The 24,729-nt window shown below is 39.0% G+C and overlaps 1 protein-coding gene across 3 annotated transcripts in view; it reads right to left on the reverse strand.

The window, feature by feature from the left end:
- Positions 1-24,729, reverse strand: part of GALNT1 (polypeptide N-acetylgalactosaminyltransferase 1) — a 205,261-nt gene that overhangs the window by 6,392 nt on the left and 174,140 nt on the right. For all 3 annotated transcript variants that reach the window (XM_083188257.1, XM_083188256.1, XM_083188258.1), the window contains exons 7-9: positions 23,775-23,892; positions 23,386-23,566; positions 7,392-7,531 (exon numbers count right to left, since the gene is read on the reverse strand). In XM_083188257.1, the coding sequence (XP_083044383.1) occupies positions 7,392-7,531; positions 23,386-23,566; positions 23,775-23,892 (439 nt within the window). The remainder of the gene's footprint in view (positions 1-7,391; positions 7,532-23,385; positions 23,567-23,774; positions 23,893-24,729) is intronic.

Raw genomic sequence — 24,729 nt, forward strand, 5'->3', positions numbered from 1 at the left:
CTATATATAAAATGTTCATATTTTGAGTGTTGATTCCTCAGACAATTCTATGATCATATATGATCACATTCATAAATAATGATTGCCCTCACAGTTGGGTATGACAAACCTCTTATTCTCATCTTCTAGTATTTGTAACAGAAGTACTGTAGATAGGCCTTATTATGCAGCCACAGCAGGTAATCTAACCTCTGCAAGAATCCTCTCTCTCATAATTATAGAATTTCAAAAATTCCAGCAAGATTATTATGTGTTTAACTATTAACTAACATACTATTAACCCCTTCCTGACACAGCCAGTTTTTGCCTTCCTGACAGAGCCCTTTTTTTCAAATCTGACATGTATCACTTAAGTGGGGATAATTTTTTTTTGCTTTTACTTATCCCAGTGATTTTAAGACTGTTTTCTCGTGACACATTGTACTTCAAGTTAGTGGTAAATTTGGGTCGATACAGTCTGTGTTTTTTTGTGAAAAATACCAAAATGTCGTAAAAAAATGGAAAATTTAGCAATTTGCAAAATGTTAAATTTTCTGCTTGTGAGACAAATAATCATACCACTCAAAATAGTTAATAACTAACATAGACCATATGTCTACTTTATGTTTCCATCATTATTTCAACTTCCTTTTAATTTTTTTGGACACTAGGAGGCTTACAATATGAATAGCAAATTCTCAAATTTTCAAGAAAATTTCAAACACTGATTTTTTTAGGGACCAGTTCAGTTCTGATGTGACTTTGAGGGACTTGTATGTGAGACACCCCCATAAATGATGCTATTTCAAAAACTGCACCCCTCACAGTATTCAAAACAGCATTTTGGAAGTTTGTTAACCCTTTAGGTGTTTCACAGGAATTAAAACAAAGTGTAGGTGAAATTTCAAAATTTCATTTTTTTTGCAGATTTGCAATTTTAATACATTTTTCTAAGGAACACAGTAGATTTTACTAGAGAAACGTGACTAAAAATTGATTCCCCCAATTCTTTTGTTTTCATAAATATCCTATATGTGGCCCTAGTGTGCACGTTGACCAAACCACAGGCTTCATAATAGAAGGAGCACCTACTTGATTTTGGAGCCTCCTTTTTATGAGATTATTTTTTAGGCACCATGTAGGTTTCTAGGCACCATAAGATACTAAAATTTAGGAACCCCCCCACAAGTGACCCCATTTTGCAAACTACACCCCTCAGGGAATTCATCTAGGGGTATAGTGTACATTTCAAACCCCCAGGGGTTTCACCAATTTTGATACAACTGGGCTGTGCAAATGAAAAATTACATTTTTTACACAAAAATGCAGTTTTGGCTCAAAATTTTTCATTTTCAGAAGGTATGAAGGAGAAAAAGCACCCCAAAATCTGTGCCCCAATTTCTACCGAGTACGGCAATGCCTCACATGTGACCAAAAAATACCATTTGGGTGCATGGCAGGACTCAGAAGGGAAGGAGTGATTTTTGGATTTTGCAGCTCAGATTCTGGTGGAATGTTGGTGGGTGCTATGTCGCATTAGCAAGACCCCCCAAGCACCAATACAGTGGAACCCCCCCACAAGTGACCCCATTTTGCAAACTACACCCCTCAGGGAATTCATCTAGGGGTATAGTGTACATTTCAAACCCCCAGGGGTTTCACCAATTGTGGTACAACTGGGCAGTGAAAATGAAAAATTAAATTTTTTACACAAAAAATGCAGTTCTGGCTCAAAATTTTTCATTTTCCCAAGGAAGGAAGGAGAAAAAGCACCCGAAAATCTGTGCCCCAATTTTTCCCGAGTATGGCAATGCCTCATATGTGACCAAAATATACCAATTGGGTGCATGGCAGGACTCAGAAGGGAAGGAGTGATTTTTGGATTTTGCAGCTCAGATTCTGGTGGAATGAATGGTGGGTGCTATGTGGCATTAGCAAGACCCCCGAAGCACGGTGAAATGATGAACCTAATAATCCATAGATGTGTGGTATATTTTAAAACACTCCTTTATACATAGGCCGGGTTTGTCGGGGCAAGTTTCACAGTGGAAAATAGTTTCCTTTCTTATTCCCTTTTTATAGCAAACTTTGCACCTTTTTTGTGTCCTGCCCTTTCTTGCAGTGGAGGGGATTTCGTTAGGAAAATGCTGCCCTGGTACAATACGGGAGCCAGTACTAGAAGTACTGGGGCCCTCTGCCTGCTGGTTCCCAAATATTAGGCCCTTTATGACTTCCTCTTGAAAGTGCATAAATGTCCCCCTCTGGCTGGTAGAACGTAATAGCACGTAAGCGTTATACAGTGCCATCTGGATGATATACACGGCCAGCTTCTTGTACCAGATTTTTGTTTTCCGCAGGGCACTGTACGGGTTCAGTACCTGATCTGAAAGATCCACTCCGCCCATGTACCTATTGTAATCTAGGATACAATTAGGTTTTGAGGTGTGGGTACTGGTACCTCGTACAGGGATGGAGGTGGTACTGTCTCCATGAATTGTTGTCAGTATAAGGACATCCCTCTTGTCCTTATATTTGACCAACAACATATTTTCGGTGCATATTCCCCTGCTTTCACCCCTTCTCATTACTTGGGCAATGTGCGTTTTTGGGAGGCCTCTTTGGTTCTTACGCACAGTACCGCAAGCTGCTGTACCTCTTGAACCAAGGGCCTTAAACAGGGGGATGCTAGTGTAAAAGTTATCCACATAGAGGTGATAACCTTTATCCAGGAAGGGGTGCACTAAATCCCAGACAATTTTTCCACTAACACCTACGAGGGAGGGGGGGCATTCTGGCGGTTCAATTCTTGAATCCTTCCCTTCATATACCCTAAACCTGTGGGTGTACCCTGAGGTGCTTTCACACAGCTTATACATTTTTATGCCATACCTTGCCCTCTTACTGGGAAGGTACTGGCGGAATTTAACCCTTCCTTTAAAATGTATAAGGGACTCGTCAATACAAATAAATTTTTCAGGGATGTACATCTCTGCAAATTTGGCACTGAAATGATCAATGACCGGCCTGACTTTGAATAGCCGGTCAAAGGTGGGATCATCTCTGGGTGGGCACAGTGTATTATCGGTGTAATGTAAAAATGTAAGGATTATCTCAAAACGAGTCCGGGTCATGGCCATACGGTAAAGTGGGGTGCTGTACTCCAATATTGCCTAATTTCTGGCTTTTTTACTATGCCCATATGAAACACCAGACCCCAAAACGTCATCATCTCTACTGCATACAGGGGTCCACCTAGCAAATGATGACGTGGGGTTTTGAGCAATAAACTGCTGGGCATATAAATTAGTTTGGTCCACCATTAAATTTATAAAATCATCAGAGAAAAATAATTTGAAAAAAGTCAATTTCTCTGAGACCTGTGGAATCAAATTGGATTCCTGGGATGGCCAAAAACTCAGGAACCTGGGGCTCAAAATTGTCTGGTGGTGGGGTCCATACGGGATCAATCATTTGGGGGGGGGGGGTCTCAGCTGCTCTACGGGGGCGTCTTTGAGGGGGTCCCTCATCAGCAGAGGAGGAAGAGGAGCTTAAGGCGAATCCTTCAAATTCCCCGCTTGCATCACTGGCTGAGTCAGAGGCAAGCATGGCATATGCCTCCTCCGCTGAATACATTCTTCTGGATGACTGGGATGACATTTGGGATGACATTTGGGATGCCATTTTTATTTTTGTGTTTCTGTAAGTGTAATGTTTCAACACGTGTATAGTGTAGGGGGGGTACAAACTTTATTTCAACACGGGGGTATGTAGTGTGTAGTGTGTATGTAGTGCAGAAAAAAAAATACTTTATACAGGAATTTGATCCCAATAAAAAAAAAAAAAAAATTGAAGGGGTTAAAAAAAAAAAAAAGGTCCTGCGCCAAAAATTGAGCACAGATGTTGGTCAGTAACGTCCGTCACTGAACAGCGCTCAAAGGCAACAGGACACCCACAAAAACAACGTGGGTGTAAAAACAAAAAAAAAACAATTTAAAAAAAACTGCAGAACCTGTGCCAAAAATGCTGTTCAGTGATTGTACGTCACTGATCAGCGGCCACAGGACACCCACAAAAGCAACGTGGGTGTAAAAACAATTTAAAAAAATTTTCCACAGCACTCTCCGAAAAAAAAACAATTTAAAAAAACTGCAGAAAAAAAAATGATATCAACCCTGTGCCAAAAATGCTGTTCAGTGATTGTACGTCACTGATCAGCGCTCAGCGGCCACAGGACACCCACACAAGCAACGTGGGTGTAAAAACAAAACCCCACTGCACTCTCCAAAAAAAAAAAAACTGCAGATCAGTGATGCAACACTGATTAGCAGTGAGGGGCAGCAGACACACAACCTGACAGGGTATATATATAAAAAAAAAAACCTGGACCCCCAAAAAGTTGCTGATTAATTAATTTAAACTGACCAGCACAAAAGGGGGGGGCAGCAGTCAGTTGCACACGCAGCACAACCTTTGGTGCAACTGACAGGTATATATATATAAAAAAAAAAAACCCTGGACCCCCAAAAAGTTGCTGATCAGTTAATTAATCAGCACAATCAGCACAAAAGGGGGGGCAGCAGGGGGGGGGGGCAGCAGTCAGTTGCACAGGCAGCACAACCTTTGCTGCAACTGACAGGTATATATATAAAAAAAAAACCTCTACACCCCCAAAAAGTTGCTGATCACCTCAAATATAGTGATCAGCACAAAAGGGGGTGCAGCAGACACAAAATATAGCACTCTCAGTCACTCTCTGTCACTCTCTGTCCCTATCTCTCACGATCTGTGACTCTATGACACTGCAGCAGCAGCACACACAGAAGTCACAAGATCCAGGAAGTATCCAGCTGCTGGCAGCACGCTACCAGCGGTGATCAGCGGTGATCAGGTAAGTTTCAGGCAAGGATCAGGTATGTATCACGACAGATTGGCACGGTGACCGCTCTGCACGCAATTCCAGACCGGAATGGCGTCTGCAGTGCAGTCACCGTTAGTTTAAATCACGCGCCTTGGCTGTGATTGGTCCGTGGGTCCCACGGACCAATCACAGCCTTGGGGGCAGGTGGGGTGAGGTGTCGTCGTCACTGATGACCCCCTCATGCCCCCTGACGCCCGGCGGTGATTGACACCTGTGTTACCGAGCGTCTGATTCGCCGTTAACGCAGGAAAACGCTGTGAATGGCTGTTCACACTGAACAGCCAATCACAGCGATCGCCGACGGGGGGCGGCATCGCAGCCCCCCCTGGGCATGCAGGGACATGTCTGCTGTCAGGGACAGCAGACATCGTCCCTCTGTCCCCGCGTCTATAGACGCGGGGACAGTTTAAAGTCATGACGTATATATACGTCATGTGTCGGGAAGTACATTCCGGCCATGATGTATATATACGTCAAATGTCGGGAAGGGGTTAAACAAATAAAAAAGGGAAAATTATCTACAGTAGCTGTCACAATCCACAGACTGAACCATACCTTAAAATTAAATAGACCCAGATCAGAGGCGCATAGTCTAATGTGCTGATGCTGTTCACCAGGGACCCTGTAAAGGAAATTTGGCATTTTGCTGTTCCAGATATGCAGCTCTGACTTGGTTTCCTATTACGGGAGATGTATACACTATAGAGAATTGCCTTGAGGGATATGAACGAAAAGACAGTAAGACTGGGTCAAAGTTGGACGTTTTGGCCAGGAGTAGGTAGGAACCAAGAAACCGACATTAGGAGACCAGGAAAGGATGCCAGGGGTTAGCAAGCACCAGAAAGAGGACTCAACAGGTACCTGTCTAATAAAGCCGACCTTGGATTCTTGGATGTTGTCTCTATTATACTAGATTTTTTTTCTTTTTTAAAGCATACTAATGTATTTACTAATTGTTTAGCAGTGCTTTCCATTCAGACAGCTGTTATGTTGATGGGGTTTATTTGTAATTTATTTCTGGTTGTTTAATTATAAATTTGTTTACGTAGTACAGTCAATTTCATTCTATCGCAGGTATTCAATGCTGTTTGCGAGTGGTGACAGCGAGCAGGTCTTCCTGCTCGCTGTCACCACTCACCCTGACAGCATTCAACACACCCTCCGCATACGCCAATTCCCCCTCGCTCCGTTTTTTGAGCGAGGGAGAATTGGCGGATGCGGCTCCAGAAGCAGCGAGACTCGCGTCTAAAAACTGCGAGTTTTCTGCAGCAGCCGCGGGTCTAGCTGTTTTGGGGAATTCTCGCCGTCCTGTGACGGCGAGGATTTCCCCAGAACGTTGAATAGAGCGAGCGGCCGGCGCGGGGGTTAAACAGCGAGGATCGCTGGTTTTCTGCAATCCTCGCTGTTTAACCCCCTCGCCGGCCGCTCGCTGCAGCATTGAATACCCCCCAGTGAATGCGTTTAAAGCATGCTCACTTGTTTAGCATGCTCACAGCAACATTTTCTTTACTACATAATGCAGGTAGTGCGGTTTCCTTCTTTCCATTATACACATCTTGGCTTGCAACTATAAGACAGCAGCCTGGTTCATACATACTGTAAGTATATACCTGTATTGCTTTTTAGAAATCTATATTTTATCATACTGTATTTATAAATGGTGCGCTTCCAGCATCTTGGGAAATTCTTTTTAAGTGAATAAGGAAACCTATTTTTTCACGCATGGTTTCTTCAGGTTGAAAATAAAAATTAAATAAAGTCTATGTTATTTGATCATAAAATTATATTTAAAATGCTTGAGGCATTGATAAGGAAAGGATGATTGAAATCAGATTTCTTCACAGTAAGATAGTGAACAATTAAAGCAGTCCCTATAACATGGGTAGAGGAGCAAAGAGTTTATGCAGCGCAGCGGCCACCTTTACAGACCGCAAAGATCAGTAAAGATGCTATTGAGGTATACAAATATGTAATTTTCAGTCAGATTTATGCTATTTATGTTGTATACTTCTCTATACCCACTATTTACATTAGTGATTTATTTAACAGACACCAATGTTCTGGGAAGGTCATATAGGGTCTACCGGTGGTGCAGTTGTCTGGAAAGGTTCAAAGAGTCAACAGACACTCACAAGGAAATGAAAACTGTATCAGCATGTGGCTTTTCAGGTTACACTTAAGTATTTTGAGCCTGTTATGCCAAGTTACATAAATCCTCTGTAATTTATAAAACATTTTTTAAGTGTATATTTTTTGAGTCCAAAAAGTAGAATATTACAACAAATTAGCAATGCAGAGGTTTTGTGATACACAATATTATTTGGATCCTTACTAAAATAAAATTTTGAATTAAACTGGCAAACTATATTCATGTATATGAAACAAAAAAAGAAGTGTGGGTGGTACAACTTTCTTAATACTATTGAATAAAATGCTTAACAGCAAAAAAAATAAAATAAAAAAAAAAACAAGTATAATTCATCATGGTTCTTACCTCTCCCAAAGAGAAATAGTGACGAGGTATCTGGGAATCAGGATATACATTTTCCAAGTACCATGAAAATGGTTTACACTGCAATTTATGCCTCAAGGCGACTCTTATAGATATGTCTCCATAATCTACCTTTGTCACCCCTGTAAAGATGATACATACAGTATGTGAATACATTTCATAACAGACGTAAATAGAATTTGACAACACTGATTAAGCATATCTAGCATTTCTTTACTTTGAGGCACAAGAGGGGAGATGAAAAGAAGTATTTTAATTATGCTAAAAGGGGGAAAATAACTTAACAAGGTGGTTAGATTTTATTTTAGTAACCAAGGGGATATGAGGGCTGCTATTATAAGGATTTGAGTCCAGTGAATGGGGAAGGGGGTGTATCTATTTCCAATGGGGGGGTGGGAATTTATTTTTTAACGGTGGCCTATGGAACGCGGGGAAAGGGGAGGAGGCGGCAGCGCAAAATATCCCTTCAATTTTTTTAAAATAAAACATTAATATTTCATTAAAAATACTTTTTAAACTTTATCAAGTAATAAAAAAAACCTACAATTTCAGAGCAGTTTTGTGGGGAAAATAAATTATTAGTTAAGTGGCCACCAAGCAATGAAATAAAGCATTTATCAACCTTCAAATCAACTGCAATCCATGCCAAAAAAACCAACTGTTTGCAAGAATTCTCGAGTTTTACATGCATAATACTTATATCAGGAACAATTTAAAAGTTATGTGTGTGTGTCTACATATTGCACACCTATTAAAATCATGTCAAATAGCCCTCCTGGGCAGGGCATGCTACAGACTTTGCAATATGGCAGTGGCTAGCGTCCAGCCACTGAAGCCAAGAAGAGTGACCAAAGCCTGGGCTTTCTGGAGAGGAGATTTCAAACACCTGACTGCAAGCCTCTTATTGTTTGGGGATGTTTCATAAACTGTGAATACACAGCCATCGTGACTTAAGGCATTAAGGTGATGATTTCAGCCTAAGAGATCCTGCTAACCTGGTCACCAATAACAGGACTTAGGAATCTGCTCCCAACTTCTTGTTAATAGATTTGGGCAAAATAGTGCTAACACTGTTGTGGTGAGCTTTCACACAAATTTGCCATTTAAAAAGGGACTTGTCTAAAGACCCCCGTAGTATAGACAGAAAGAAAACAGAACCTCTGTTATGTGTTAATGTAATTTTATTGTGAAAATATATACTGGTATTAATAGTAAACCAGTTGCAAACATCTTATTGTACAATAAATAATTTGTATTAAATTTACATGCCAGACCACTTAATAATTTGGGTAAAAAAATTATATAAACCGATTTGTGTGTAGTCAAATATCTATTAGTTTTGGCAGCTGCGAGAAAAAAATGATTAGTGATATACAGCATATGTAAACTATGGTTTAATATAAGCACCTGATTTGAGTCAGTAGTGTGTATTTATAATCATGTGGACACATCTGTATGCAACTAAGCTAATTGTTAGGAAATCAGATAGTTTTGCTAACTGGAAATCTACTATAACTGCAGGGTCACATAACCAAATGTAAAACGTGTTATTGCTTCACACTAACAAAATGATGGGCTTACAGAAAAGCCTACATGTAAAAAGGAGTATAATTAACTTTATTCACGTGGCTTAGCAATTTTACTTAAAAATCAAAATGCATTTAATTAAACAAGCAACATTAGTGTTTTTTTTTGGTCTACAGTTATTTTGAGCCAGTTGAAATTTCAACAACAAGAATATGAACTAAAATTGGTACTGTAAAATAATTATTTTCACTAACATGATTGGGCTAAATGCGAAAGGCATATACAGTTAGAGGTAAGTTCTGTATATACAGGTAATATAACGCAGCCTCTATTAAACATTAAGTACAGACAGAGTATGCCGACATTATTTAAAACTGTTAGAAGAAAATTCCTGCGCACAAGTATTCAATATAAGTACATTAAAAACAAAAAATCTACAGCTACACAAATCAATTGTGTATTCCACTGTTCTCAAAAAGGGAAGATTATTAATGTAGTACAGTGTAAAGGCCCATAAACACATTGAAAGTTGTGCTTAGCAATGTGTGCTAAGGGATTTAGGGTAGGCTATTTCTCTTGAACTTCCCGGTGTCCAGATCGCCCATAAATACTGTTAAAGTCAAACTGCATACACAGCATTTTAGAATGGTATGGCCGTCATTTTGGTTCGCAGAGTTGCGCAAATAAAGTATAATACCCAAGTTCTGTGTAGCGAAGCAAACCTTGAGCGCAGCCATACTAATACACATAAATTCATATCCCACACTTACACGAAATAAAATATAGCTAAATGTAGGTTTAGTGCACAACACATAGTTTAACCAATATTACACAACTGTTTCTATACATATTTAGTATCCTTATGTTCCGTGTCCTATGCGCAGCACTCTGGTCATAGTGAAAAGTTCGAAAGTCCCAATGCCTGATTATTACGGACAAAATCCATAAACTATGTACTTTTTCCATATGAACTGAGGAAGACAAAGGATCAAGTTGTAACCGGTTCGTGTGGTTGATTTACGACCCCCTATGACGATGCTAACAGACAAAGGACAACAAAGTACACTCCCCCTGCACCAATGCACCAATCCACCTTAAGTGCATTCCCTTTGCTCCAATCCACGAGGACCTGACTTTTGAACCCTTGACCAATGGAAATCATCTTTGACCCCTCTGTGTGGACACTATAAAAGTAGCGATCCCTGAGCTGTATCGGTCACTTCGCCACTGCTTCTTCCCCTTCATCCTGACCGGGCTAAGTTCTATTTGAACCTAGCGAGCTCGACCGGACTGCGCTGCGCATTTAGATGAGACGGTAAATGGTTGCATTCCTTTTGGTTTATTTCTATAGTTACGGCTGAATGTATTTTGTATCTGTTTCTTTTCCCCTTAGTAGCGTAAGCATATTTAGTATTGTTAAATTCAACTGTTATCTTGTGTTATACTGTGTTCTTCTTTCTGTAACCCCCTGCTGTCCGCTAGGGACTAAATACATTATTTGGAGACTATCTCCTTACTTTGAGTTAAACCCTTGCCTTGACTTTTATTTGCATTTAGTGACTAAGATGTAATACGGACATTATCCTTAAAAGGTGTACTCAGTTTGGGTACTGAGTACTGTGAAAGGATACTAAATTATAAGTATCGGTCTAGCGTGTATAATACACGAGAAAGGTTTGATACGCTTTGTTCGCACGTAGCTAGCAGTAAAGGGTCAGCAGGTTACGGACAGAGTACGTAAACTGCGCACTTCACTTGTTATCCGTCTGGTTATTTTAGATCGGTATTGATAATACATACATAGATATGTGCGCTAAGCCTTTTTTTGCGAACCACCTTCCCCCACTAAGTGATCCAACTAGATTGGGCCTGCTTTAACACCAGATATGAGGTGGCAGTAGCGCCCATCGTGCATCACCATTGGGTGTACATACAGAATGATTTGCATTTCATTTCTAAGCGATCTAGAGAGCTTGCTTAGAAAACAGGCAAAAATGCAACATGTGTATACAAATATACAGTGGTGCTTGAAAGATTGTAAACCCTTAAGAATGTTCTACATTTCTGTTGAAATTTGCCCTAAAAATCCTCAGATTTGCACTAAAGTCCTAAAAGTGGATAAAGATAACGATAACAAAAGGAGAAAAAAAATATTAGATTCACACATTTCCTTTTTAATTTAGGAAAAGGAGATGCAACATCCAAAATGGAATTGTATGCTCTTTCACAGGCAGCAACCTGCTCAATTTCCAATCTTAACCCATGGCACCTTATTGTTTTTTCATGCGAACCCACAAATGAAGATTAAGTATCTAGTATCTTCTTATTCTCCTCTTCTCAACACTACACCCTTGAAAATCTGTAAAGCAGTCTCCTTTGCTCACTCACACCTTACCTAAAATCTCTCTCTACTCATAGCTTAGTTTCAAACATGCAGTTATTACTCCCATTCTGAAGAAAAACAAAATTGTGACTATCACACTCATATCACCATCACAAACTCTCTCTGACTACCGTCCCATCTCTGAGCTCCCTCACCCCTTCATGGTACTTAAACGCTTGCCTACAATCTAAACTTTCTTAACTCAACCGATTTATGGGATCCACTTTTCAAGTTATACTATGTCTCTTGGTAAACTTATCCGTTCCTCTGGATTTCAGGATAATCTGTACGCGGATGATACCTAAATCTACCTCTCCTCCCTTGATCTGTCACCAAGTATAGTAGGACACGTTACCGAATGCTTTTCCGAATGTTCCATCTGGTGCAGCATTAGCCCCTCTTTTTTTTACCTGTATTACGCTGTATTCACTATAAAATACTTTGACTTAAGGTGCTAATAAACTAGGGCGATTTACAGTCGATTTGGTCACTTTTCACGTGATTGTGGTGATAATACTGCACAATAATGAACACATCAGGATGAGTGCATGGGCAATCGACAGCTCACTGCACCCCTTAAAATCACAAAGACAGGCTAATTAGGTAAATACCACATTAAACATTCCCTGAAAAGTTCGGCTATGAAAAGCCTGCTGTTTGAATCACTGAATTGCAGTTATACTTTAGTGTTAACCCTTTGAGTGCCAATGTTTATGTGAGATCCTCAAATATCAGCTGAAAATGCCAGCATTGCTCACAGCGACTGTTCTTATTTAACTAAACTTCAATTAAATGACTTGGCTGTATGTGTATTTATTTAAACTAAAAGACCAGTCTCTGTTGGCGATGTTGGCATTTTTAGCAGTTATTTTGAGGATCTCTCAAAGCAACGTTGGCACTCAAAGGGTGCAAATCAATAATTTTTATACAACAATGTTTTTAAGTAACATACGTGTTGACATATCAAGTAGCACAAAAAAAAAGTTGAGAACTGGACCAGTGGAGAATAGCAATGAATCGGCTTAGAGGAAGCCTTACTCAAGTACATTCTATTAAATGATAGGAAGATGTATGATCACAACTCATCAGTATTGATCAACTTGCTTTTGTTAGCCAATATTTATTACCACCAGTGTGGTTGCAAAAAAATTCAAAAAGGGGGGGCTATTATTATTATGATTTTATTTATAAAAAGGCACCACAAGTGGTACACAGCACCGTACATATAGGACACATTAGAACACTACAGGGTAAACAGAACTAGACATAACAGTGACAGAAGATCAGAAACAGAGCACAATTAACAGCACAATCTTAGTACACAATACAGCTGAGATATAAGGAAGTGAGTGAGAATAGATGCAGGTATATATTGTAGGTGAGTAAGCGAGCTGTAATTGAAATGCAAGAAGGGTGCTGTGAGAACAGCAGGGAAGCTACACCACATACCACCCTATATGCTGCCAAACATTGCTGTACGGGACTCACTGGAAGTGGGTGTGGCTCCCATCTAGAGCAGACATTGATTATTAATTATTTTTAATATGCTTGTAAAGGTTACATTTATTCTTCAATTTACCATTACTCTCAAACATGTATTTAATGGCTCCAGACAATGCTAGCACTGGGAACAGTCAGTCAATCTGTTGGATGGGATTTAGAAGTAGATTTCAATTCATTTTTTGCTCCTAATCATAAATACTGTATGCAACGTTCCTTTTTCAACTGGCCCTAGTTTTTGAGATATGCATATGTCTCCCTCCCAGCATTAGGGTGGAGGTATGAATGTTATGCTTTTCAAACGTGACTACCAGTTACTTTAGGACACATAAAACAAATTATTGTTATTGAAGAAAGAAGGTAGTAAAAAGTAAAACATTAATTCTGTTAAGTAAAGCAGCTTAGACTATGAAGGTACCTTAAATGGAGAAAATACCTAAATTTTATATTTTTCATTTATTTAATTAATATATATATATTTTTTTTTAGTTACCAAGGATTTAATAGTGGTTTGCGAATACTCGCAGTTCTTCTTTTCACATAAGATGCTCGCCATACAGTAGCTGAATTGATCTAGTTTTCACATTAATGAAAAATGATAAATTCAATTATTTTCTCCATTTGTAGTACCTTACCTAAGCTTTAATTAACAGAATCCACTTAATTTTGCTTTTATAAAACATTAATCTTCTTTCAACAATAACAAGAATTTATTCTATTTGTGATAACGTAGCTGGTAGTCACGTTTAAGATGCATTATACATTCATATCTCCTCACTTATGCTGGGAGGAGACATATACAGTTGTGCTCATAAGTTTACATACCCTAGCAGAATTTGTGATTTTCTGGACATTTGATAACTCACAAACTTTTCTTTCACTCATGGTTAGTGGTTGGGTGAAGCCATTTATTGTCAAACAACTGTGTTTACTCTTTTTAAATCATAATGACAACAGAAAATACCAAAATGACCCTGATCAAAAGTTTACATACCCTAGAGTTTTTGGCCTGATAACATGCACACAAGTTGACATAAATGGGTTTGAATGGCTACTAAAAGGTAGCCATCCTTACCTGTGATCTGATTGCTTGTAATAAGTGTGTGTGTATAAAAAGGTCAATGAGTTTCTGGTCTCCTGAAAGACCCTTGCATCTTTCATCCAGTACTGCACTGACATGTCAGGATTCTGAGTCATGGGGAAAGCAAAAAGAATTGTGAAAGGATCTGAGGGAAAAGGTAATTGAACTGTATTAAACAGGAAAGGGATATAAAAAAGATATCCAAGCAAATGAGAATGCCAATCAGCAGTGTTCAAACTCTAATTAAGAAGTGGAAAATGAGGGATTCTGTGGAAACCAAATCATGTTCAGGTCATGTTCTGACCTAACTTTTTTGTCCAACCATGGTGGCTTTTTTTTTTTTTTAATTTACCCTTATTTACTAAAGTAAATAAGGGTAAATTCAATAAAAAAAGCCACCATGGTTGGACATAAAAGTTAGGTCAGCAATCAACAATAAAACAAGAGCATTTAAATTCTATAAAAATAACTTAAAATGAGGAGATGTTCACCAAATACAAAGAATCAAACAAAATTTGCAAAGGGGCAATCAAAGTAGCTAAAAGGGATTATGGAGAGCGCATAGCAACTGAAAGTAAAACTAACCCCAGGAAGTTTTTCAAATACATAAATAGTAAACGTATAATTAAGGATGACATAGGCCCACTAAACGATATCAATGGAAAAAGTTTTACGGAGGAGAAGGGAAAAGCAGAACTGTTAAATGAGTTCTTCTCATCAGTGTTTACTAAGGGAGAGCAGACTGTGGAACACACACTTACCACAAATGGGATGAACAAGCTGGACCTCAATATTGATTTCTCTACCGAGGAAATAATATTGAGGCTCAGCAAAATCAAAACAAATAAATCACCTGGGCCAGATGGGATTCATCCTAGGGTACTAATGGAATTAAGGGAGGAATTAGCTTCCCCTACACATTATATCTTTGATAATTCACTATCATCAGGAAAGGTACCAAAAGACTGGAGAATAGCAGAGGTAGTGCCATTATTCAAAAAAGGAGGATCCCGCTAATTACAGACCTGTTAGTTTAACATCAATAGTGGGTAAACTATTTGAAGGATTTTTAAGAGATGGTATCCAGGAATATTTAGACCTTCATAGTTTACTCAGTAATAACCAGCATGGGTTTGTGAAAAATCGTTCATGCCAAACTAATCTACTTGGTTTCTATGAAGAGGTTAGCAAAAACTTTGATAATGGAAACGCTGAAGATGTGCTTTTCCTAGATTTTGCCAAAGCCTTCGACACAGTACCACACAAGAGGTTGATAAATAAAATGGAGGACATGGGATTAGGGGCAAATATCTGTAGATGGGTAGGGAACTGGCTGTGTAATAGAGAACAAAGAGTGGTCGTGAACAGTGCCGTATCAAATATGATACCAGTACTAAGTGGAGTGCCACAGGGTTCTGTTCTTGGGCCCATTTTGGTTAACATTTTTATTAACAATATTGGGATGAGGATACTCAGCAATGTATCCATCTTTGCGGACGATACAAAACTGAGCAGAGTTATTAAATCATCAGAAGATGTCACCACGCTTCAAAATGATCTTGACAATCTAGATGAGTGGGCGAAAAAGTGGAAGATGAGGTTCAATGTGGACAAATGCAAGGTCATGCACCTTGGGAGACATAACCAGTGTGCTAGTTATAACCTAAGCAGTCATGAATTGGGTAATTTAGTAATCGAAAAGGATCTAGGAGTCCAAATAGACAACAAACTGGGTGTAGTGCTCAATGTAATATAGCAACAAAAAAGGCCAACAAAATTTTTGCATGTATTAAAAGGGGCATGGAAACTAGGGACTCAAAAGTAATTATGCCCCTGTACAAATCATTGGTTAGACCGCACCTCGAATACGCAGTGCAGTTCTGGGCCCCGCACTATAAAAAGGACATCATAGAATTAGAAAAAATCCCAAAAAGAGCAACAAAGCTTATTAGGTAAATGGAGAATTTAAGCTACGAGGAAAGATTAAACAATTTGGGACTATTTACACTAGAGAAGAGACGTTTAAGGGGGGATATTGCTCAACATGTATAATTATATTAGGGGTCAATATAAGGAACTGTAAAACACCCTTTTTTCTACTAGAAAGGAATCTAGGACGTGAGGGCACAAGTTTAGATTAGAAGAAAAAAGATTTTGTTCATCTAGAAGAAAAAAAATTCTTTACAGTCAGAGCAGTCAAACTTTGGAACTCTCTTCCTGGAGAAGTGGTTTCAGCAGACACTATAAATACGTTTAAAATAAGGTTGGATAAACATTTATTGGTTAAAAACATCCAGTACGAATAAGTAACAATCTGTCTGTAAAATATCAGAACATACTATAAAACAAGGGATAAGCTTCAATAAACATAGGTTGAACTAGATGGACGCAAGTCTTTATTCAGCCTCACCTACTATGTAACTATGTAGAACAAAAATTTCAGCCACAACCAGGAAAAATGTTTGGGATGCAAAGAAAAATCCACAAATAACTTCAGCTGAAATACAGGACTCTCTGAAATAAAGTGGTGTGGTTGTTTCAAGATGCACAATAAGTAGGCATTTGAAGAAAAATGTGCTGCATGGTCGAGCCAACCAGAAGAAAGCCATTACTCTGCAAATGCCACAAAGAATCCAGCTTATAATACTCCAAACAGCACAGAGACAAGCCTCAAAACTTCTGGAACAAAGTCATTTGGAGTGATGAGACAAAAATTTTACTTTTTGGCCACAACCATAAACTTTACATTTGGAGAGGAGTCAACAAGGCCTATGATGAAAGCTATACCATTCCTACTGTGAAACACAGGAGGTGGATCATTGATGTGTGAGCAACAAAGGCATTGAAATCTTGGTCAAAATTGATGGTTTATCAGAAAACACTGGAGGAAAATTTGCACTTATCAGCCCAGAAGCTGCGCATCGGCCGTACTTGGACGTTCCAACATGACAATGATCCAAAACACAAGGCCAAGTCAACCTATTATTGGCTACAGCAGAATAAAGTGAATATTCTGGAGTCATCTAAGCCTCCTGACCTCAATATCATTGAGCCATGTCTCTGGAGAGATCCCACACGTGCAGTTCATGCAAGACCGCCCAAGAATTTACAGGAACTGGAGGCTTTTTGCTAAGAAGAATGGGCAGCTTTACCATCTGAGAAAATAAAGAGCCTCATTCCACAACTACTACAAAATACTTCAAGCTGTCATTGATGTTAAAGGGGGCAATACACGGTATTAAGAACTGGGGTATGTAAACTTTTGATCAGGGTCATTTGGGTAGTTTCTGTTGTCATTGTGATTTAAAAAGAGTAAAACACAGTTGTTTGACAATAAATGGCTTCACCCAACCACTACCCATGAATGAAAGAAAAGTTTGTGAGTTATCATTCATATTCTCTGACAAATGCCCCCCCCCAAAAAAATTCTGCTAGGGTATGTAAACTTATGAACACAACTGTACATATCTTAAGAACTAGAGCATATTTAAAAAAAGCATGGCATATTCATGATCAGGAGAAAAAAATTAATTGAAATTGATATTTAAATAGCTGACAACAGATTGACTGTTCCCCGGTGTTATCAGTAGATGCCCCTTACCCCTTAACACATCTTGTATAGTTATCCTATAGCCCTGATGGCTAACCTTGACACTGCAGCTGTTTTTGAACTACACATACCAGCATGCTCTGCTACAGTTTTGCTATTTGGCCATGCTAAAAATGATGTAGGGCATGCTGAGATGTGTAGTTCAACAACAGCTGGAGTGTCAAGGTTAGCCATCACTGTCCAATAGCATGCATCTACCAACCAATTGAAAGATGGACCACCAAGAACGAACACAATATTAAATTTGTCAACCCCACAATCTCAAAACACCTGGAGAAAGCTAGGTGAAATGTAAAGGTTTTGTTTCCTTTTATTTACTTCTTTATCATTAGTCCCTTGCAAGGTAGCACTTTACCTAGATCTTCACTAAACTCAAATTAACTTGTGGTATCATCAACACATGGCACTATTATTCCCGTGTACAAATGCAAGCAACAGAAATCATGAATCTGCATCTGAAATAGCCACTAGCCATGACTGAAGAATCCAATTTCCAATCATGCAGATTTCAAAGGGAAACCATAGCCATGACAACAGAGACAACTGCAGGACATGGGTATTGAATGTGACTTTTCTAAATCTGGGAGGCTCGGCTATGCATCCTAAAGTAAAAAGAAACAATGTTAAATGCGATGCATGGCGTAGCACAGATATTTTTCTTCTTCAGCAGCTGGCTAGATGCCTTAATTCCAGCGAGTCACTATGAGTTTCACTATTATTAGTTCGACTGCTGGAGGAGCAAGAAGCCTCTCACTTTAATCTTGAGTTGTATAGGCCTTGGAGTGAATTTTGTGGTACTTGTGTATTATCACAGCGCCCATTACGTAGTTTGTGTAGTGGTGTATTGAGAATACCAATACACCACTATGCTTGCTACGTAAACTACATAAGCTGTGATAATACTTAATGCTTCATATCCCCACTATCCACGTCATACCCCCAGTATCCACGTGGGCGTGGAGTCAATTTTATAAAGTGTGGTGAGCGCAGCAAGCCACCGAGCCCGAAGAGTGGATAGTGGGGATATGAAGTTGTTAGTGGGTGAAATGTGTGTTGTGTGTTTTGTGCTTTATACTGTGTGTGTGTGTTTGTGTAGTGCTTTATACTTACCCTCCTCCGACGCGTCCATCAAGATCCCCGCGATGTCCCCGTGGCAGCATTCAGTCCCCCTCCTCCGGCAGTCACTCCCCGGCGCCAGCGTTCAGTTCCCCTCCTCCGGCACTCGCAGCCATCAATGTAAGCAATTAACGTAGTGCCACTGGGGGAGCAGGGAAATCATGTGATGATCTCCCAGCGGCACTATGCAGAGTTGCGTACATTGTACATGCGCCGGGGAGTGACTGCCGGAGGAGTGGGGACTGCCACTGAACGCTGCCGCCGGGGAGATCGGTGGATCGCGGGGATATTGTGATGGACGCAGTGGAGGAGGGCAAGTATAAAGCACTACACACACACAATCCAAAAGTATATTATCACGGCACCGGGTACGTTGAAAATGTAGCATAGCCGGCCGCCGTGATAATACACAAGTACCAATTTTGTTAAAACGACCAGATCCTGGGAACTGTATAAAATTTTCAAATGAGCAAATTTCTGATTGTAGTTCTATTAATACAAGGTTTAAAATAACCAAAAACATTTATGAAAGGGCAAATTCTTTGTTTGCAAGGGTATTTTTGTTAGATCTTCTGTAAATATACTTATAACCGGTAAATAGATAAATATCTATAGCTATCTATCCATCCATCTATAGCTATCTATCCATCCATCTATAGCTATCTATCCATCTATAGCTATCTATCCATCTATAGCTATCTATCCATCTATAGCTATACATCCATCTATCGCTATCTAATGTCCATTTGTGTGTCTCTGAAATACTGCTAGAGCTTTCTCTCACGCATGCACAAACAAAAAACGCAATCACAAGGTGGTAGACTAGCTTTCTAAGCATTTTCTTTTAGTAGGACATTCTGGGGATTGTAGTTCCACAGCTAGACAGCCCCTGACTGCTGAATGTGCTTTGGAGTAAGCTGTGGATAAGGAGTCACTGTCCCTTATGAAGAATGATGGGAGGGCCTACTGATGCTGTTACTGCAGCAGCTCTCTCTCCCTGACCTCTACCACACAACAGAAAGATCAGTCTTTCTGGCTGGTAAGGCGAAGGACAGGAATTTAGACAACACATAGCCTAGGGAATAGGCAGATCACGGTCAGACCTCTATGGCTTGGTCCAAAATGCTGCCTTATGCTTCCCAGACTATTCTCTCCAAAGCCCAGGTTTGCATGAAAGAAAAACACCCGTTGAGCCAAACTGCCAACACACGCCCCTCATATGGGGCAAACTCATATGCACCGATTGGTCCACTTTGACAGCTGTTGCAGCTAGGGTGACCAACTCATCCCTTTAATCTGGGACATATATTAATTATACAGGTTCTGTGGCAGTTTAAAACCAGGTGAAATGGAGTCTTGAGGTGTGGCAGTTTAAAACCAGGTGAAAGCCAGCCACAGAACCTGTGTAATTAATATGTGTCCATGATTAAAGGGATGAATTGGTCAGCCTAGTTGCAGCTGCTCCACCAGTGACAGCAGCTGCCCTGCAGCCTCTCCCTCCAAAACAAACACATTTTGGCATACCAAAACACAATTGTCAGGATGGATGGCCAAAAACAGATCCCGGTAAAACTGGGGCATATAAAAGATCCCTTCCTTTACATGTTTTAACTGTAACAGAGGTGCAAACTATTTTCACTTATCCTTATGTACCTTGCCTTATTTTTATTGAATGTTCAGTGTTGTAAAAGTCAATCCTAAAGCCACATGCTCAGTCTTTCTTGATTAACAGAAGTTGTAACTGTAGAAAAGGAATTTAATGAGTTGCTAGCACTTATCTAAAAAAAGATCAACTTTAAGTGTCTTGTTCAAAGCAGCTTACTATTTCTATTAATGTAATGATTGACAAGTAAATTAAAAATGATCTTGCAGACTATAGAATGTGAAGAAGAGATGGTGCTGTGGTGCAACTGGTATGTAAAGAAAAAGGCATTCAGTAAAAATCCTGTGGATGGCATTTAAATAATCCATGCCAAATACACTATCTGACGGATGCTGAGATCTAACAGAGCAATAAAAAAATCTTCTATGGTTTAGGCACTCTGAAAAGCACCTGTTTCTCCAAAAGTGTCAGTGTTTTATTGCATAATGCTTTTCATCTTGCATGACTTTATAACAGTACATGGAATTCTATTTTGTATGTCTTTTAAAAAAAAAAGGTATTTTACAAAAGCACCTAAACCACTCACAAATCCTGTACACCCACTAGGGATGAAAGCGGTAGTGCTAACCCACAGAGGTGGAACTACTATTGGTGCAGCAGGTGCATTGCACCGGGGCCCCTGACAACCAAGGGGCCCACTGCTGCATAAAACCATCAATAAGTTATGGTGAAACTGGGTTGGGGTGGAGAAGGGGGCCCAGATTATATATGTGCACCTGGGCCCACAACCCACAAGTTCCGCCACTGCTAACTCACAGTCATTGTGGATTTCTTGGTTATTCCAGTGACTCGAGGATTAATAATCCACAAATTATTTTACGTATGGGATACCAAGGTGATAGGTGTCACAGATCAGTTTGTCTGTGAACCTGAACTGGAGTATAAGACTGGCCAGGAGGCAGCAAGGTGGAATTAGACCTTTCCAGTGAGCACCTGCATATTACTTTGTTTTATTATGCTAAGTGAGGCTATAGACATTATTGCAATGGCCTCTTCGGTCTTTCATGGAAAACTGGAGCTGCAGACACTGCAGATTATCAGAGAGACGCACCAGGTCCCCAGAGGTCTGCCACTGAGCCAGAGCATGAGCATTGCACAGATGAGTAACCAGTTACAGCACGGATATGAAAATAGGATCTTGTATCCATAAATGGTTAACTTGAATATGGTTTTTATTCGCTGTAGGTAAATGATAGAATGATTTTAGTCATCTTTGAATTATTGTAACAAAACAGGAAAGCACTAAAAAAAAAGTAGTGTATCTAGGTTGATTTCAACTGCTTATCTGCAGTGAAAAAAATATTTACTTTTAGCTTCTTAAGTGACCGTATCCTTTGAACGAAGAAATAAAATATATTTATATATAAATATATTTTTAACATACAAATAATTTATTAAGTTTTGTTGAATTTCTTTAGTGTCAATATACAGACTAGCTAATAAAAGTATTATTGTTCTTGAGAATGAAGCCATAAAGTGTAAATTGTACCTATGAAAACCAGGTAATATTTTAAGCATCTTTATGTTCTGAATATAGACTTATGATTTTGAATGGTGCACCTGGGTGTATAGAGTCCAAATTAGTACAGATTGAGTATTACTTTTCCGGATAACGGTTAACCAAATTATTCCAAAAAGCAGTTTCTAGAATGCATTGTTTTTGCTAACTACTGGGGACACCTGTAACTGGCACTACAGTGGACATGATATGTAACTGCCACTAAATATGTGCAACAAAATGATTGTTTGGCATTCCAATTCAGTTTGAGATAGTACACAAACTTTATTGTTTTGAAACCCTATTCAATGCGGTCATTAACGACAGCATTGATGCAGGATCACGGCAGAACGGACCTGACTTCAGAAGCTGTCGGGCCCATTCTGCCGGAAATGGTCATGGATTGTCGCGATCCAGGCTGCAGATCGACAATCCACGGCCGTTTTCATGGCCACACCCCCTTTGCGCCCATCGGCAGGCGGGACATTAAATCCCGTCTGTCATTATGCGGTCGATCTGACCGCAAACGGGCCAGGGTCACGGCTGTTGGCGGGGATCGACAGCCGTGATCCCAGATTGCATACCCCCTTCAACCTATATTACCAAAGTCTTGTAAGTGATTTCAAATTAGTTTCTCCTTTCTGCAGCTTATGTGTTCTTTATGCAGTAGATTTTTACTTTAAATATAAAATTAAGCTGGTCCAATGAGTGTCTCACTATTTTGTCCTGGCTTGTTTTTACACTTAGCATTCACTGTAATAGAAAATGTTTTAACTTTAAAAAACAAACAAAAAAAAAACATAGTACAGTATAGCCTCTGGGAGCTTCCTCATGCCCCAGTTGCTAATTTACCATAAAATCGATCTAAAGGCTACAGTATTTACCATATATACTCAAGTATAAGCCTACTTTTTCAGAAAAAAATTTATGCTGAAAAAGCCCCCCCGGCTTATACTCGAGTGAGGGTCCCACTTGAGTCAATACGTTTTTCCAGTTTTTTGTTGTTAAATTAGGTGCCTCGGCTTAGATTTCGGTCGACTTATACTGGTATATAACGTCAAATGTAAGTTTTTGCTTTTAAAAGATTTAACACTGTTACATGAGTAGAAATTGAATACTACATGGAATATGCACGGAAATCAATCAGTGCTTAAAACAAAACTATAAATAGAAGCATTTTTCACTGGATAAGGAAATAATTGCTAATAAAGCTAGTATATTTAGAAATCATAATCCAAACTGCTTATTGAAACAATATAATTACCAATATTTTCAGTGTGCATAAGCACTTGAATTTAGAACTTACTTTAATATTTTTTTTTCCTATTATTATATATTTGTCTTTTTAATACAGTATTTTCATTCTTATTTGAGATAATCCTGAATTTACACTACTTTCCATAAGATCTATAAAATTCCAAATTGTAGAAAAACATTTTTATTTAAAAACTGGCAATATCCATTTTGTATAAATAGGCCACCTGTCAGTCTAAAATGAATATATTAAGAAACGTTACAATGTATAAATTAATTTAGTCATGGCAGAAATTTGAAAAGAAGCAAATCATAAACAACTGCTATACATGGATGAAACTCACCAGGTGAAATGATATAAAAGAAGTTCTTGAATTCATCCATCCACACTTCTGCCAGCCTTCTGTTATTCTTGTTTATGATTTGGCCAGTACCTCCAGGGAAAGTATATGGAGTTGCTTTTCGGAAAACGTGACCAACATGTGAACAAGTTACTATTTCAAGTGTACCTCCACATTGCCATATCTAAAAATGAAAATAGATATGAAAACTAAAATGAACAGGTATCAATGTATTTTACCTTCTAGATAGAATTAGTAATGATGACTTATTTACTTTCAGAGTAGGCCTATTTTATTGAGAATAACATAGAACCATACATGTAGACAGAAATAAAAGGAGACAATCAATACATTTAACATATACATGGCTATGCAGAGTTGATTAAACTTACCCGAAATGAGATCTCTAAATTCTCCCCTCCCCAAATATCCATTCCAGCATCATATGTCCCAATCTCTTGAAAATAATCTCTGTCAATTGAGAAAAGACCCCCTGCCATAGTAGGAGTTCTGGAAAGAGAAAGGCAATATGGTTAGTTTTCGGAAAAAAAATGGTCTGGAACACCAACATAGTCATACACTACATGGCCAAAAGTATGTAGCTGGTGGTGCTTGGCAATGTCAGCATCACTCATAACCATGTGAAAAGGTGTAAGAGCAATACCAGCACAAAGCAATAGTCCATGCAACCTCAGAGTGGGACAGTGCTGTTTACAAATGGTGTTTCTTTAGCCAGTAAATGCACTAAATGCCATAAATGCCTCAGTTTATTACGAGCAATGCCAAATGTCGGCTGGAATGGTGTAACACACTGACAATGGACACAAAGGTGAAAAAAATCTTTTTTCATACAAATAACTAGGAACCCTGGCAATGATTATGCAGATGACCTAATAAAACACTTGCAGCAAGCAGATCAGGTAACGGTTAGTTTCTTTTGTATGTATTGTCAGTATATATCATAGGAAAACACAGGGAAGGAATTTCCACTTTTCCAATTTTACAAACAAATATAAATGACGCCATCAGAATATGTAATGCATTCTGAAAGAGTTTCTAAAGACAAAACCTTTATTATATTAACAAACAATACATGAAACATTTATCAAGACAAGAAATGTAATAATTACATATAGTTTGCGGAGTTGGTGTAAAATAACTTGCCAAGTTTACACAAAGCCCTTAATACAGAACTATAACAAGACTTGATGGATGGCTGAAAGCCTGGCATGATCACTGGGCACTAGTGCCAACATCACTAATTCTAGCTGAATTGTCAGTCAGTCATGTTTCAAAATGTAATGTTATGCAGTACTCTCCCAAAAGAATAAAGGCTAGAAAACTCTG

The sequence above is a fragment of the Crinia signifera genome, chromosome 5 (genome assembly GCF_055691185.1).
Source record: "Crinia signifera chromosome 5, ASM5569118v1, whole genome shotgun sequence".
NCBI lineage: Eukaryota > Metazoa > Chordata > Amphibia > Anura > Myobatrachidae > Crinia > Crinia signifera.